Source organism: Ahaetulla prasina, chromosome 1, assembly GCF_028640845.1.
Source record: "Ahaetulla prasina isolate Xishuangbanna chromosome 1, ASM2864084v1, whole genome shotgun sequence".
Lineage (NCBI taxonomy): Eukaryota > Metazoa > Chordata > Lepidosauria > Squamata > Colubridae > Ahaetulla > Ahaetulla prasina.
Window position 1 is genome coordinate 49,499,591 of NC_080539.1, and position 17,111 is coordinate 49,516,701.

Sequence of the window (17,111 nt, forward strand, 5' to 3'; positions counted from 1 at the left end):
GAAATAGTGAGCCACAAGTCCCAGGATACCCAGCAAACCCATTTTGTAACTGAACACATGTAAATACCATCAGGTGTGGAGACTTAAACTACATGATAGGCCCATGAGAAGGGGCAAGGCATCCCAGTCAGCCTTGATGGCACCATTTGGGCATCTTAAACCCTGGTCTCATTGGATGGTGGGGCAACCTTTTTTAGAAGCAGAGGAATCCTTTTTTGCAATTTGCCCGCTCCACATTTATTCTAGCCTAAGGGTCTGTAAACTTGGCTCTTTTAAGACTTGTGGACTTCAACTCCCAGAGTTCCTAGCCTAGCCTAGGACGTCCTAGTTGCCTTAATTATTTTATTTATTTATTCACATTTTTCACAGCCACGCAACTCCAAGGGATTCAGCGCTTCCAAAGCCAGTCGTGATGGCTGGCACAGACATAAAGAGCAGCCTGTTCTCAGAGATCTTTCTTTTTGCCTTTTCCTGATGCTCATTCTGAGAGGCTGCTTTATCCTTCCAAAGGAGAGCGGATGGTCCAGCCTCACAGAATCAGGCCAGCTGCTCAACAAGGACACCTTTGCGGGTCAGGAGAAAGGAGGAGGAGGGAGCATTACCGCTGCTCCACCATTGGGCTCTCGGTGTATCTTTCCGTATGTATGTGTGTGAGTGTGTGTGTGTCTGTGTGTCAGAATAAGGCTGCTACTTCCGTCCTAAAACTACACACAGTCATCTTCTACATATTAATTCGGAAGGAAGCGCTTGTGAATTCAATGAGATTTATTCCCAAGGGGAGTAAAAATCACTGGGTTCAACTAAACATCGCTGGGGAAGCTCGCTAGTTATATTTCTCTTGAAGACAAGGTCACCCTAGAACTGATTCTCAACAAGGAGCATTGGAGTGTGGTAGAGCAAGCCTCCTCCAAGAACACCGGGCAAAGCCGAGAAAGAGGGAGAGGCAGCCGAGGGAGGCAAATTAAGAGTAAAATCGGTACCGGGTGCGGTGGAAGGTGCATTGCCAGGCCTTGGTCCACATTATTCAGAGTTTCTACAAACAAGCCATCGCTAAGCCGCAGGCATGGTTTCAAAAGTTGCCGGGTAGAGGATGGTGTGAGGGACTCACATGCCAATCAGCTTCACCTCCGCCAAATAAACTGAATCTAAATAATTCTAACACACACCCCCAGCCCCCCAAAAAGGCGACGGGACGCTAAGAGAGACAAATCAACCAACACCCCCCCCCCGCCAAAACACACGCACACACACCATCTGAGCCAGCCAGTTAAGGATGCGGCTGAGGCAACCCCAACCCCAGGGATTTACGGAAAAAAAAAAAGGCTGGGTTCGACGGACCCTCCGGATCTGGCAGCCCACCAGTAGCTGACCGCGTGGGAATCTGTCGGAAGGCGCGCCGAGCCAGCTCGGGGGATGAGTTTATGCTTGGTAGCATTGTGCGAACCCAGCACTTTTCACCGGAGCAAGGAAACCCCCTGGATTAAAAGGGACGACAACAGGGCTGGGCAGGAAGGGGCGAGCGGACTGACCCTTACAAGGACAGGCGGGCGGCCGCTTCCATTTTATTTTATGGTTTTTTTTCTTTTACGGAAGAGCAAGGCGGTCGCTGGGGAATCCCAACAGTTGAAGCGGCCGCCTTGCCTGCCTTACCAGATTTTTGCGGTGCGGCTCCGGCTCTTTTTGCCCCCTTGTGCCGAGGGCTGGACGTCCGCGCCCTCATCTGCGCCACCATGGCGAGCTGCATCTCCCACTGGCAATCCGTCCTGCACCTCTCGATCGCCTCTTCCATTTTCAGGTGAAAATGCGAGCCTTTCGCAGCCATCTTTGCGTGGGTGGGTGTCTCATGTAAAACAGGGAAGTCCCGGGCAGGCAGGCAACCAGCAGCTCGCCTCGGGAAGCGCCGGGTTCCCCTCCCCTCCCCTCCCTTCCTTTCCCTTCCCCTCCCCTAGCTAGCATGAGCAAGCTTTCAATTTCTCTTGTACACGCTGGGAAGGGAAGCCCGGGTTTCTTCAACCTCTTGGTGCAAAAAAACAAAAAATCAACAACTTTGAGATTAGTTACGAGGGGGCCATTCACCAGTTTGGCTCCGGCATTCGGAGGGAAAATAATTGGCAACCTTTGGAAAAAGCGCTGGACTGAAGGAAGAAAAATTGGAAAAGTGGTGCTGGAGTAGAAGAAGTGACTTCAACGACCTACGTCGGAAGCACACTGCCTGTTTACTGGTAATCCCTAATCGGCAGGCCTCTGCTACAAGTCCGGATCAGTAGTTAAAGGAAGTCGTTATTTTTCCTCTATTCACTTTCCAGATAAGTACTAGGCACTTTGAGTACTAGGCATGGTCTAGAACAGAGGTCACCAACATTTTGGACCTCAGGGACCATTAAATTCATAATTTTAAATCCTGTGGACCACTAATATAATCTGCCTAATGACCAGCTGGGTGGGTTTGGCTAGGTGGTCATGTGACTGGGTGGGCATAGCCAACTTCTTGCTCCCCGCCCGGGCTCCTTAGGGGTCCAACAGGAAGCAGTTGTTGGAGCTAAGCAGCCATCATGAGAAAAAGTTGGCAAAACAGCTCAGTTCAAATTGGATTTGACCAAGAAGGAGGCTCAGCAGAAGCACCTCACTGAGGACTACGAGCATAGGGAGCATTCCAAGCAGAGGGAAGTCCTGCAGGAATGCAAGGGCAGGTACCTGCACCTGGAGGCTCAGTGGACTGAGATGGTCAGCCAGTTCCAGGCCATGATGCAGTCCCACTGGAACAAGGTCCTCCGGCTCTTTGCCACCAGCAGCACTTCCCTCCAGCCTTCGCCCAAAGCCCCGCACCAGGAGGCCAAAGCAGACCCAAAGTTGGAATTTCTGCCCCCCTCCGACCCACACAAGAAGACCCAGAAGGGGGAGACTCTCTGGAGCAACACAAATGTTCATTGCACGTATCTGTAGGAATTTAGCACCCACCCCCCTCCTAGAAGAATGAAATATTCTAGGAAATATTTAAAAAAGCAGAATATTATACCTTCCTGGATGAGAAAAGGAGAAACATGCTCTTGGAAAGCGGCCCCCACCTTTGTTAATAGCCCCAGAAAGACAAAAGACATCTTATCTACAACACAGAAGACCTTCAGCTCCAGGGTGATGGGATTAAGACATGGTCCTCAGGACATGATAGGATTAGCCTCTACCCATCTCACCACATGGCACCTGGGAAGATTACATCAGCCAGCAAGGCTCAGGCAAGCTTGAGGGACAACCTACAATGTTAGCTAAGACTCCCACCCCCTGGGAGTCTGACAACCAATCAGGATACTCTTCCTGTGCCCCAGAAAGTTCAAAGCTCAGAAAAAGCATAAAACCAGGGAGCACACAGGATCTCAGCCCTTTTCTGTTCAGGATCTCAAGCCATGTGATCCTGGCCACCATTAAACCATCTTTCCAAGCAGCCTCCATGTTTCCAGTGTCTTTGTCCCCACTTGGAACTGAACCCAGATGGATATTTCTTCCAACAAATCCATCCCAGGGGCCGTAGTATGAGGAACCCTGATTTAGTGCAATATAAAAAATGCAAATAATTTTTCTGCGGACCACCAAAATTTTCTCACGGACCACCAGTGGTCCACAAACCACCAGATGGTGACCACTGGTCTAGAAGTTAAGGGTTAGAAGGAAAAAGAAAAAGTAAGTAAGTAAGTAAGTAAGTAAGTAAGTAGTTAGAAGGAAGGAAGCAGCTGCCAGGGAGGATACCAGAAGGGCTTCCTTTGCTATTTGCTCTGTGTCCTTGGATCTTATTCTTCCCAAAAAGATTTTCTACACCTCCAACTTCCTTTTTTTTTCTTTTGGTTGTGCTTGATTTGTCAGAGATCTCTTATCAACCTTGGGGACTTTGCCCTAAGACTCTGAGCTTCAAAATGACACAATAATGTTTTTTTAAATATTTTTTTAAAATTCGACTATTATTTTTTATGAATAATTCATGGCAGCAAAGATACCTACCTGTAATTCATTTTCCTCCTCTCATTTTCCCCACAACAACCCTGTGAGGTGGGTTGGCCTGAGAGAGAGTGACAATCCCAGCTGACTTTCATGCCTAAGGTCAGAACTCTCACTTTCTTGTTTTCCAGCCTGGTGCCTTAACCACTAGACCACACAGACACTAGTGCAGGGGTCTCCGACCTTGGCAATTTTAAGACCTGTGGACTTCAACTTCCAAAATCCCTCAGCCAGCAAAGCTAATAGCCAATGTATGTGTGTCAGGGATTTATATTTATGGGAAATTAAAATTCACAAATGTAGACTAACAATTGTTTCTTTTGAAAGAGAAATGGGGCTTCATTTGCTGAAAAGAGTTCTGAAATATGAAACATTCCATTGGGAAGGCATATTCCATTTGATTTAATGGCTATCTTCTACATTCAGTCATATATAACCCATTTTTAAGAACATTTTTTACATGTAAAATTGGCTTTAATTTAGCGCATGGGGTTTTTAAATGATACAAATTTTTAGTTTATGCTATTGATCATTATGCTATTGATCCTAGCACCAATCAAAATGAAATGTACAGGTAACTGTTTTTCCTCTTCTGAAGCATTAAAGAAAATAATCATTTGACACTTTTAAGGCATGGGCAAAGAATAACTGTTGATTAGATTTCATTGGGAAGGGGCTGCAATGAATCTTTTGACTCCTATTGACTACATGAATGAAATTTGCTTGGAAACAATGTGGAAGTTGCTTTCCTTTGGGATATCTTTTTAATTTCACAATTGAGCCTATAGATCTAGTGACCAAGTACTAACTGAGAGTCAATTCAGTGAAGAACCAGGCCAGAACTGGGAGATTATGAGTTCTAGTCCCACCTTAAGCACAAAGTCACCATCATTTGAGTTGTAAATGTTGTACCTTGATGAACGTATCTTTTCTTTTATGTACACTGAGAGCATATGCACCAAGACAAATTCCTTGTGTGTCCAATCACGCTTGGCCAATAAAAAATTCTATTCTATTCTATTCTCTGCCCTACGAAGGAGGCAATAGCAGGCCATTTCTGAAATATTGCCAAGAAAACTAAATAGACTTGTATAGGCTTTTGCCTTGAGTCAATATTGACTCAAAGGCACAAATTAAATAAATACTAACCAGATCTTACTCTACTTAGCCTTTTATTTGAAAATTCAACCATCAGTTAAGAAATGTTAGTCATAAATCAGCTGGTTCTTTATTATTACATACAATCATCCTATAATGCCCTGCTATTTTAAATAAACTTGTTCATTACCTAGAGCAGTAATTCTAAAAGCGTGATCTACAAAGCATCAGTGGCAGTGGTGAAATCCAATTTTTTTTATTATCGGTTCTGTGGGAGTGGCTTGGTGGGCGTGGTATGGCTTGGTGGGCAATGCAGAGGAAGGATACTGCAAAATCTGCACTCCCACCCCACTCCAGGGGAAGGATATTGCAAAACCTCCATTTCCACCCCACTCTGGGGCCAGCCAGAGGTGGTATTTGCTCTGAACTACTCAAAATCAGAACCTGTTGGATTTCACCCCTGATCAGTGGTCAATAGAAGTCCCCATTTATGGGCCCCACATGCACAGCAATCCAATGAAGAACTGCTTGCCCCCTTACCCCTATGCACACCCCCTTTGTGTGGCAGCACAAGTGTGTTGTCTGTCTTTTTTCCATGTGCGGAAAATTAGCTGGGCCATATAGAACTGAGATCTGAGTGGCTGAGAAAGCAGCCACTTTGTAATGATTCTCTGCAACCTGTTTGTTTACTCATTTATTAATGTACATACAGGTTTAACAGGTCACTTGAAAGAGGTGCCAATCTACTGCTTAAAAGATTGTGGTGTAACTATTATTGTTAAAGTAGTTCCATGATCTCCAGAGGTTGTAACCAGAAACCAAGTTTCTAACGAATGATTGAAATCCCTGCCCTACCCACCTGCCTCCTCCCACTCTTGCTCCAGCCTGCAGTGGGGGACCGTTTGATCCTGACAGCAAGAAAATATATCAATTACAGCATCTTAAGTTGACCCACAATAAATGTTTAGGATACTACTACTTATTAGCTGCATTACCAAGCTTGTGCAGATAAAAGAATATTAGCCTGGTATACTTTTGTATTGCCTTACAAACTGAGCAACATGTTCATACCACTGTAAAATAATATAATGTTATATACATATATACATATGGAAATGTGTGCTAGTTATTGTTTTTAGGGATTTCTTTTTCTTTTATTTATTGAGTTATTGAGATGTAGTTTATGTTGGGGGGGGGCTGCACCAAGGGAGGCTCATTCAATCGCATTTTACAAATGTCGTGCATTGACAATAAAGGTTTGATTTGATTTGAAGGAAAACACATTGTCTGGATGTCCCCTAGGGGAAAGATACAGTTTGAATAGATCATTTTCTTTTTTTGTTCTGAACACATAACAGTTGAAATTGTCTGCATAGGATTTAAGTATTATAATAGTTTTCTTGATCTTAATTGCAAAGTTTAGACAAATCAGTGTCTAATCTACAGCGTTCTGGTAACAAAACATCTTCCCATTGAATCAGCCCCTCCCATTGATGTTTATGGACATCCAGCAGCTCTGTCTTGCTAGTTTGTGCTCGTTCCTCCCCATCCAGACCCTCACAACCTCCAGCTGCAAATTCAAGATGCTATAGCTCAGGACTTGTGGACCTTTAAGACTTGTGGACCTCAACTCCCAGAGTCCCTCAGCTGGGGAACTCTGGGAGTTGAAGTCCACAAGTCTTAAAAGGTCCAAGGTTGGAGACCCCTGCTATAACTCCTAGCTGATATGTCACCCCCGACCAATATATGACTTCATATATTGGAGCTTCATATAGACATTAAATAATGTGGGAGAGGTCTACCCCCATGACATCCCACACTGGAGAAACTGAAACTCATCCCCTATCCCTGGAACTATGGTCTCAGAAGAGCAGAATCATCATGAAACAATACCTCTCACTTCCAAACCATGCAGGCAAGTCATAAAGGACACCATGATTAATGGTAATAAAGATGTCAAGTAAGACTCGGGGTCCATTTCCTTCATCTACTCTGCCATAATCGCATAGGAACACTAAATAATGCCTCCTCTCTAGGATCCTCCTCTGGTTGAAATACTGGCATCTTTGCAGCTCAAAAGGGGAAGGCTGAAGACAAAGCAAATTTGACAAATGCAACCAGTTGAGAGAAGACTTCTTCACAGAGAGGTTGCACTAGTATCTCTTTCAAGATGGCTGATATAGGCTCTTTCTCATCAAAGATTCATTTATACCAGGAGTGTCAAACTCAATTTCATTGATGGCTGCATCAGGGTTGTGTTTGATCTTGGGGCGCCGGGTGGCTGTGGCCCGGCTACAGTGGTCGTGGCCAAACTGGCCTGTAGCCCTCTGCCAGCCCTCTGCTCCATTTTAGCTGGCAGAGGGCTGCAGGAGGCTGTCCCAGCTGAAAACAGAGTCTGGGGTGGCCAGTCACAGCCCTCCCAAGTTCCATTTTCGCTGGCAGAGGCATCGCAAGCCGGTCCTTCACTGTTTCCAGGGCAGCCCCAGGGCCAAATCTAAGCACCCCTTCAGTTTGACACCCCTAATTTATGCCCTATTGGTATGCTTGTCACAGAAGCCAGGAGCATGGGTCCAACCCACAAATGACAGGTTCATGGACTCTGCATTTCCTCAGATTCTACAAATGCAAACAAATCTGGTAGCCAATAGTCTCTTGCCCCACTTGTCCTTACATATAGAGGATGTATTTTGAACGTAAATATAGGACAGGAACTCACAGGTTCAGTAATCAGGAAAAAATAACCTTTGCCATTCTTATTGTCACAGAATAGGCTCAAATATGAGTTCATTAAAAAATGAATATGATTTGGAATTCTATAAACATTGTAATGTATTGATTTAAGAACTAAGGATTAACCAAGCACCAGCATAGCAAAAACGATTTGTTTGCTACAATGGAAAGACTACCATTCTGTATTTGTAATCCTGGGTTGACAATGTGCTTCCTGTTTTGTTTCAGACCATCACGGTATTGATCAAATGGAAAGATTAATATTCTATAGGGTCAAGTTTTATATAAAAACTGAACTGGTGTAACAATAACCTCCTTTATTCTTTTCATTTGTTAATATTTGTGTTCCTTTTTTTCTACTTGTTTTCCATCTTTATATGTTACAGTCCTAAAATGAATGCAGTCATATTTTGAAAATGAGCAGGGATACCAGACTCGGGCTGCAAAAATCAGAACCACCATCAGAGTGCAGCAAAAAAAGCCAGGAAAACGAATTATTTGCTTTCGGGTTTTGTTTTGTTTTTTGCTGCACTATTGCTGCGGTCCACATATCATCGCTCTTTGTCTACGTTGGGTAATGCAGATTTTAGCACCCAGCTCATAAATACTATACTATTAATTCAGCGTTTCCCATCTTGAAGCTTCGGTAGCGTTGTGTATCAGTAAAGAACCAGACTGGGCAAAAAGCCCCATTGCGAGAAATCGAAACGATCTTAATTCACAAGAACAGCAACAGCGCGGAAACCCAACTACAGCTCGCCGAAGGAGGCGTCATTAACGTAGCCCTAGCAATTGGCTAGGAAATTCTTCCCTATGACGACTACAAAAAGGCTGCCCGGCGTATCAGCGCACGCGGGCGGGGACCGGAGGCTCTTCCTCCGAAAACTCGCTCCAGTCTAGCCTAAAAGGAATAAAGCCACGTCATAAAACGAGAGGGGGCGTGGTCCCTGCGGACGTACCTGATTCCTTACGCGCGCACACCACTTGGGGGGGGGGCGGGAGTAGTGTTTGTTTTTTTCCTCACAACACAGTAAAATATCAAAGAAAATAGCCAATCGCCGAGAAGAAGGCGTGGAACTCTTGACGCATTGAAGGTCAGAGGTGACACTTAGTGGTGGGGAATGGTGGCCGAGAAGGCTCAGTTCTATGAGTGTTGCTGCTCTTCCCGGCCGGATAGTGTCATTTTAAGGGCAGAATTGCTGGGAAGAGGTGCGGGGGCGCAGGTGTTTCGGGACGAGCGTCGTAGCCGGGATCTCGCAGTGGCCAGAAGACGGTGCTTGCCTTGTGCCGGCGGGAGTCCGTGTACCGCCTACTTTCCCGTCCGGTCTCACCGTTGCTTGCAAGTCAAGCAGTTGGAGCCGTTAGTCACCTTCTGGTAGTGGGGAGATCCTTGCTAATCCTGCAGTCCTCCTTATAGTTGCTTGAGGTTAATTTTGGAACAGGTATACACGCAACTTCGTGGCTGCAAGTTGCAGCCGCAGTTAAATAGCATTTGAAGTAGGGTTTATTTGCAAATGGAAAAGGGGACAGAATAGTCTTTCTAATGGTGGGCAAAAAGTTATAAACAGCATTTTTCAAGCACTCCTGGATTACCTTGCTGGTTTTTTTTACAGTCTGCTCATTCGAATACCCTCAACTGCTTGATTTTATATGATGTTACATTATCTCGGGAAAATTCCAAGTTGCATTGAGATGAGGAATTGCCTAGAAAGCCGAGACATAAATACTTGATACTGCAAAGTTTTAAAATGAGGCAGATCCCTTACGTAAAATGAAGTTCTTTTTTTTGTCTTGAATTCCTAGAATGATGGGATCGGAGAAAGATAATAGTAATAACTGCTTAAGAGAAACAGCTTGCCATTTAGCACCCCTTAATATTGGTGCTAACATTTATTATTTTGTTATGTCATTGTATCAAATGGTATCTGAATTCTAACATTTATTTAGAGGAATGTAAGTTCAAATATTTTTGAAGTCAGTATGGATACTTTTTCATAATACATGTTCTGCCTGCTTGCAAGATTAATATATTTGCCATTCAGTTGTTTCAAAGGCTGGGGGGGGGGAGTTTTACAAATGCAACATTGTGTTATGTCTGGTAAAACTGGATACTTTTTCATAATATTATGGTAAGAGTCTAATTGTTTGCAAGATTGGTAACATATTTAGTTACCAGTTGTTTGAGAGGCTCGGGGAATACGTTTTACAACTACTGACTGGTGTTATGTCCAGTAAAACTCTTACATATAAGGAAACTGATTGTAAAATTTGTCTCATATAGTTGCTAAGTCAATGAATTAGGTGTTTTGAAAAATTGTTGTGATTCCAAACTTAAAGGTTTATTGACATGGCTTCCAAAATTACAATTCAAAGTTCAGTACATAGCGATATTGATTGATAGGTGGTGATGGCTGGTGCATATTGAATAGGTGGGATTGAGTAGGGAAAAAAAGTACTTGGCTTCATTTTAAGAGTTATGAAATAATTACATCAGTCAAATGTACACGTAATGTTAAAAAGTTATATGTGGAGGAGTAATTTGTTGCAGCTGTTCAACTGTCTTTAGTTGATTTGTTTAAAGGCATTATTGTACCTATTTTAAAAATCTCTGGCTACATTAAATTGTAATATATGTGAATAAGAATGACAATAATTTGAAATACCTAGTATTTCAACCTATTATTTTTATTCACATATAGAAAAGAAAAAATGAAAAATAAAGTTTTGAGGTGCATTTTTGGTGCTTATAGTACGGCTGTATAGTGTTCTTTTCTTGTAGAAGCAGTGGAGTTTATGCTTGAGAGATTTAGTCCATCGTAAAAGTAGTATTTGCAAATATGCAGCAGACTCTTAATTTTATGCTTAAAGTGTTACATTATAAATTGTATTTTAATTTTTTTTCTAGAATATGGCTGTTACGGTACATCCAAGGATTCATAGCATAGATTTTCTCTGCTGTATTATCCTTGCTACCTCCATTATCTCTTTAGCAGAGGATCACATAGATGGAAGCCATCAGCCCAACATGCGTCTTGATAAGAACATGGTACAAGACAAAGAGTATGTGTTCCGTAAATTGGCATTTTATATAATTCAGTTTTATCTCTTTATTCTTCCATAATAGATAGAGTTGTGAACTGCAGAGCAAGTGCAGGCAATGTATAATCTATGAATTAATGTGGAGATCTTTAAGGTTACAACTAATATAGTTGAAAAGTTAACAACTGGAATTTAGGTGGACAGTTTTTTTGATGACAGCTTCTTTAATAACAGAATTAAAGAACTCAAGGCCTGGCCATTAACAACAATTTAGTTTAGGCCTTTCGTTTAACCAGATTTCAAAATGAATGGAAAAGGGCACTTAATTTTTTTCCATTCATTTTGGAATCTGGTTAAATTGTACTTTAATTTAGGGAGAAAAATAAAGGCTTTTTGACTAAGAGCAAGTGCAGTATTTGTTCATATAGTTAGAATCATGAAAACTGTTCTTAAAGAGTCAGCAGATGTATGTACATTTCACTTAGGCTATTCTTTTATCACTTTGGAGTTCCATCTGGTCCAATTATTGCTTCAAGGAATACGTACTTTGATTGTAACAGCTGGGTCTGCAACAAAACTCAATACAGTCCTCTCATAGCATCAGCTTATCCTCCTCAGCCTAAATTCTCACCAGTTGTGCAGACCAACTCCCAGAGTTTTAGTATGATTAATGCTGGGAATTTTGGGACCTGAAGTCTACTTGTTTAGAATACTAAGACATTAATTGAGTTGTCACTTCATAGTGCAACAGGTATGAAAAAGGGAAATCTCAGGCTAGGAAAAAGACTGAAAATGAAAATGTCAGCATTGTAATTATCTTACCTAAATCTATGGTATGCCTAGATATGGAACACTGTGTACAATTTTGGTCTTTGAGAAAGGGCACAATAACTCAAGACAAAGAGAAACAAAATGATCAGAAAGCCCAGAGGAATGTTTTTTCTAGATTTTTTAGGACTCCTTAGGGGGCGAAAAAGACTATTGAGAGAATTAAGATGTATAAAATAATGAATGGCAGACAACATGGAGGAGGAGTGTTTTCTAGTGAAGGGATTACTCAGTGAAGCTGATAGAAAAGATGTTTAAAACAAAGAAAGGGAAATCCTTCACATATATATAATTAACCAATTTAATTCATTACAGGACACACTGATAGCCACTAACTTAATTAGCTTGAAAAAGGGATTGGATGTATTCATAGAAGACATTTCTGTCAAAATCTATTAATTCTTCAAGACCAACATGATCCCCAAGTATGACTTGAGATTACAAGTTTCAAAGGAATAATGGGAGGGGAAAATCTCAATCTATTTTCTGCTTATGAACACTCTTTGAGAGTGGATTAAGGTGGGCGTTGGCCTAATCTAGTAGAGCAAGTCTTATGTTCTTGGAATAAATACTGCACTTTATACACAATGAGGTATGACTCAATGTGTTGCATAATTGAGGCAATTGTGTCTTACTAAATAACGCTGAAACAGGATGAGCACAATATGTTGAATTATCCTGTTGTGTGTATCTATATGGAAGTTCTAACAGAACCTGTGTATTTATCTTATAGCCACATTATGGAACATTTAGATGGTGTCGTTGACAAACCAGAAGCTGAGATGTCACCACAAGAACTGCAGCTTCATTATTTCAAGATGCATGATTACGATGGTAACAACTTGCTTGATGGTCTTGAACTTGCCACTGCAATATCACATGTACACAGACAGGTACGTATTAGTTTGCCTGAACAGGGAATTTGATGGGCCTTTCAACAGTCCTTGGAAAAATGACATATGTAATATTCGGGTATTTCATATAGGTAGGTAAGTAGGTAGATATAGATGTATAATGACATGTTATTAAATACTGCGTCAAACTTTTGGCATTGTGTTTAGGGAAGACTTTTCTCTAGCAGAACTTACAATTTTATAAATTGGGAAACTTTGAAAATAGCTTTAAGAAGCAAATGAGCAAAAAAAAATACTGCATTATTCTGAGAAAATTAAAATTGAATACAGGTAGTCCTCGCCTTACGACCACAAATGTGACCAAAATTTCTGTTGCTAAGTAAGGCAGTTATTAAGTGAGATTTGCCCCACTTTATGATCTTTTTTGCCACAGTTGTTAAGCGACTTGCTGCAGTTGTTTTTCCCCATTGATTTCAGAAATTGGCTGGGAAAGTTACAAATGGTGATCACATGACCCCAGACGGTGCAACTGTGATAACATTTGCCAAGTGTCTGAATTTTGATCACATGTCCATGGGGATGCTGCCCCAGTCATGTGAAAACTGGTCAAAGGCAGTGCTGGGATTCAGCCAGTTCGCACCACTCCAGGAGAACCGGTTGTTAACTTTCTGAGCAGTTTGGTGAACTGGTTGTTGGAAGAAATCATTAGGGCAGAGAACTGGTTGTTAAATTATTTGAATCCCACCACTGGTCAAAGGTCACTTGTTTCAATACCATTGTAACTTCAAATAGTCACTAAATGAATGGTTATACATTGAGGATTACCCGTAAAGAACTGTACCTTTTGAGTTTTTATTTGCCAGAGCCATTCAAATCTTTCACTCTCTAGCAATATAATTATCAAGAAGCAAGTACTAGAGAGAGGCTCCAAGCCAATGCCTTGGTAGAACTCATCTGTTGTTTTTCCTTTCTAGGGTGATGGCGAACATGTTCAGACAATAAAAGAAGATGAACTAATAAACTTGATAGATGGTGTTTTGCGCGATGATGATAAGAATAATGATGGATATATCGACTATGCTGAATTTGCTAAGTCAATGGAATAAGAACTATCTTCAGTTTTCATGTGCCCAGTTCAATGTGATTCTTATTATAAATTAGTAGGTGTGTTCTGCCTTTGAGCTGTGAAGTTAATAGTAGGCTGGTACATGTCACCATTGGAATGGCTATACTTGTATGTGTTACATATTGGGAAGAAAAAATAATGGAATATAATGGAAACTGTTGTCTGCTGTGATATGGATAACAAACCCCCATACTGAACAATATAATACGTTGTCCTTGTCAGCAGGTTATTTGGCAGCCATCAGCCATTTGCCTTATAAGGCAAAACCTATACTTTAATCAATATTTATATGTGTGTGTTTTTTTCACTCTCCTTACAGAATTAAGTAGATATGAAACCAGAAAAAGTTACCATTTTTTGAGTATCTGTAGAAGATAATAAAAAAGTGAAGTATTCAGTGAAATATTCATTAAAATTATTGTGAACATAAATGTGTGTCTCAGTGGTCTTCCCTTGTATCAGTATTTCTCTGCATTTTAATCTGCCCATTTGGGTATATTTGTTAACGGTATTTCTGAAAATGTAAATTAAATGCCAGTGTTCACCTGTATCCTTTACCAAAACCTGTTCCAATACTAGCTAACTAAATTTTTGTAACTGGGGGGGGGGGAGCTGCCTTGTTAAGATTTCTACCAGTGTAACTTAACACCAATTCTTAGTGTTAAGTATGAATGATTATTTTGTCTTAAAATTAACTCTTTGAAGAGAGTGGCCAAATACTTGAATGGTTTACTTATTTAAAAAGATTCTGGAGCTTTCAGTAATCTTTGGTCCTATACCATTCAGTAATATCCTGTAGATTTAAAATAATGTAACTGTCTATATGTCTGCCTCATTTTATAAATTTAATTGGTTAAATAATATGTACATTCCAAACTGTTGTATTTCACAAGCTGAAAACTCGTAGGGCATTCTCGAAATTGTATAGAGATCTATTTTCTGTAAAGAAATATTCTTATATTCTGTAATAATTGCATTTTGTTAATTATGTAATAAAATCTATCATATGATTGCAACCATCTAAATTACATGATGGGACAGACTTTTGTTTTTTATTTATGCTAAAAAAAATCTACACAAGATATAACATGATACTTCGGGTTTAGAAAAATACAGGCATCGTGCAATATATTTTATCTTGGTTTAATGAGTTTTGCAATTCCAACAAGCTAAGCTGGGTTTGTACTGCAGTTCCATTTTATTGCTTAGCATGTTTGAGCCCTTCCAGGTTTTTCTCATTCACTGAACTATGGTAAAATGAAGCAATTTCATAGCCCAATGCAGAGGTGTCTATAAGGAGATCAAAACAGGCAAGATGGTGTTCACACCCGGGCAATCCAAGTCCCACATTTTTCAGTGTACAAAGAAGTATGTCTTCTATTTCTTGTTTCTGGATGTATGTGATAATCTTTTATCATTTTCCCCACAATACATTATTCTGTTGATACAATGCATTCTTGTTGTATTTTCCTACAATTTATGGCAGGAAATGCAGGAGAACTGTATTATTAATCTTAACATTGGCTTTATGTAGTTTAAAATAAAGGCATTTCCCCCAAATCCCACTCTGAAATCATAACCCCACCTGTTTTGTGTGATTGCCTCATCCATGTTGTGCAATTGCTCCATTCATTGCAGCTCTCAGCTCCCTTAAAATGTTTGGGGTGGTGCTCACTCACAAAAAAATTGCACAGCCATGATTTCAAGTAAAGGTGAGAAATCCTCTTTATATGGAGGGCCCAGGACAATTCCAGGACCTGTCATTTGTAAAAGAGGCTAAAACTAGCAGCTCTTCTTGCTCATTGGACTTTCAGATCAGGGTCAAGAGTTTTCTTGTCAGAGGTCTGAACTAATTGTTTGTAGAAGACTTTCAAAATTAGGCCAAGGGCTATAGATCACTAAAGCTTGGGAAGGCAGTAGGACTACTGTATGTGCAAGTAGCTGTTTTAAAAAACTAATGCAGAAAGGGAATGAAGTAACTTTGCTTTTTTTGCAATTACTTGGGGCTCTCTCTCCACTTTGATTTAGCATTTGTATGAAGCCACTGGATGAAGTCATCTGTAAGCATGGAGTTAAGTAGTTAACATTAGTAAACATTAGTTTACTAACGTTAGTAAATATTAGTTTACTGATAACATTCAATTACATGTTTTTTACTTTGAGCCAACCAAGTGAGGTTACAGGTGCTTAGGAAAGATATAAACACCAAGGATATAGGTCAGGGGTGTCAAACTTACGTCGTCATGATGGCATCACATAGCATCATAGGGGTTTTTTCCCCCCTTCGCTAAACCGGGCGTGGGCATGGCCAGCGACTGACGCATCCAGCGCATGGGCCTTGAGTTTGACAGCCCTGATGCAGGTAAAGAAAATGAGATAAGATTTCAGTGTGTTCTTAGAAGAAACAAGCTAGAAAAGTAAGTTTGTTGCAGCAACTTTGACTTAACTTTTTTATCTTCATTTTCAAATCTAATACATATTTCAGTATTATAGCTTTTGACCAATTTATCCCTTCTATAGTCTATATTCTCCCTTATTGTCTGTTTTAGACATAACAACAGGCTGTAAATTATCTCTGATGTAGTAGTAGAAAATGAGTGTGACAAAACAGTGAAGGTCACTTACTACTTTTTGTTGTTATTGTTAAGGCTTGGTGTGTTGTTATATGAAGGCATACATTGTGATTTGTAATCAATAGATTATATCTTAGCTTGATATGAGAACCCAGCCAATTGTGGATTCATAAAACAATAACTTAGCATTATACAGAAACCCAGCTTCACACTCCTGAAGGCCAAAGAGAGCTTTGTAGGTTCAAGCCTAAACATGCGTATTTTCCAATGAGACAGACCAGGGTAGGAAGACTATTAATTACAATTTATTAGAATATTTTGATAAAAGGGATTCCTCTCATTCAAAGAGGGAATCTCAGCATCCATCTTACATTCAATCCTTTTATAGTTAAGACATCAAAGAAAATGTAAGAGAAAAGATGATTGGACAGGACAAAAGTAACTTCCCCTTTGCATAAACATGATTTGTATCCCATAGTACCATACATGTTCATGAAAATGAAATCTGATGATAGAAGGGGTGCAAATGTTAAGATGTTAATAAGAAACAAAGGTTGGAACTAGATTAAAGTCACTTTTGTCTTATGCAGTTTCCGCGTACGTTAACTGCAGAGGGCTGATCCAAAATAGGTTTATGAAGGGACAGACCAGACACCAATTAATGCTAACAAGGTTTCTCTTATCAGGAGACATTCTCCAGATATCCCCTCCTAAAGACTATCTTTTCAGTTTATAAATGTTAGAAGCTATCAATAGGATAAAAGGGTTTCCTACATTCTGGTCTGTAATAATTTGATAAACCTTTATCATCATTTTAAGAGAGAAAAATACATCAAATTAAAATAAAAAGTAACTATGTTAGTTAATAAGTATAAC

The 17,111-nt window shown here is 40.5% G+C and overlaps 2 protein-coding genes across 4 annotated transcripts in view; one reads left to right on the top strand and one right to left on the bottom strand.

Moving 5' to 3' along the window:
* The window catches only part of TTC7A (tetratricopeptide repeat domain 7A), a 197,774-nt gene extending 195,924 nt beyond the window's left edge, over nucleotides 1-1,850 (bottom strand). The window contains exon 1 of the mRNA XM_058165184.1: nucleotides 1,651-1,850. Within this exon, the coding sequence (XP_058021167.1) occupies nucleotides 1,651-1,822 (172 nt within the window). The 5' untranslated portion in view covers nucleotides 1,823-1,850. The remainder of the gene's footprint in view (nucleotides 1-1,650) is intronic.
* MCFD2 (multiple coagulation factor deficiency 2, ER cargo receptor complex subunit) lies at nucleotides 1,775-14,690 on the top strand. Of its 3 annotated transcripts, none has more exons than XM_058165187.1 (4): nucleotides 1,775-1,795; nucleotides 10,721-10,875; nucleotides 12,416-12,575; nucleotides 13,511-14,690. In XM_058165187.1, exons 2-4 carry the CDS (start codon nucleotides 10,724-10,726, stop codon nucleotides 13,640-13,642), a joined length of 444 nt encoding a protein of 147 aa, XP_058021170.1. In that variant the 5' UTR covers nucleotides 1,775-1,795; nucleotides 10,721-10,723; the 3' UTR covers nucleotides 13,643-14,690. The 3 variants fall into 3 exon arrangements, with proteins under 3 accessions (XP_058021170.1, XP_058021169.1, XP_058021168.1); XM_058165186.1 differs by lacking the exon at nucleotides 1,775-1,795 and adding an exon at nucleotides 8,775-8,909; XM_058165185.1 differs by lacking the exon at nucleotides 1,775-1,795 and adding an exon at nucleotides 8,916-9,257.
* The last annotated feature ends 2,421 nt before the right edge of the window (nucleotides 14,691-17,111 follow it).

Bases quoted from the DNA above. Each gene is read 5' to 3' on its own strand.
- MCFD2 (XM_058165187.1), top strand. From the start codon at position 10,724: ATGGCTGTTACGGTACATCCAAGGATTCATAGCATAGATTTTCTCTGC. The intron at 10,876-12,415 runs GTATGTGTTCCG...TTTATCTTATAG, and splicing joins AACATGGTACAAGACAAAGA to CCACATTATGGAACATTTAG. The intron at 12,576-13,510 runs GTACGTATTAGT...TTTCCTTTCTAG, and splicing joins TATCACATGTACACAGACAG to GGTGATGGCGAACATGTTCA.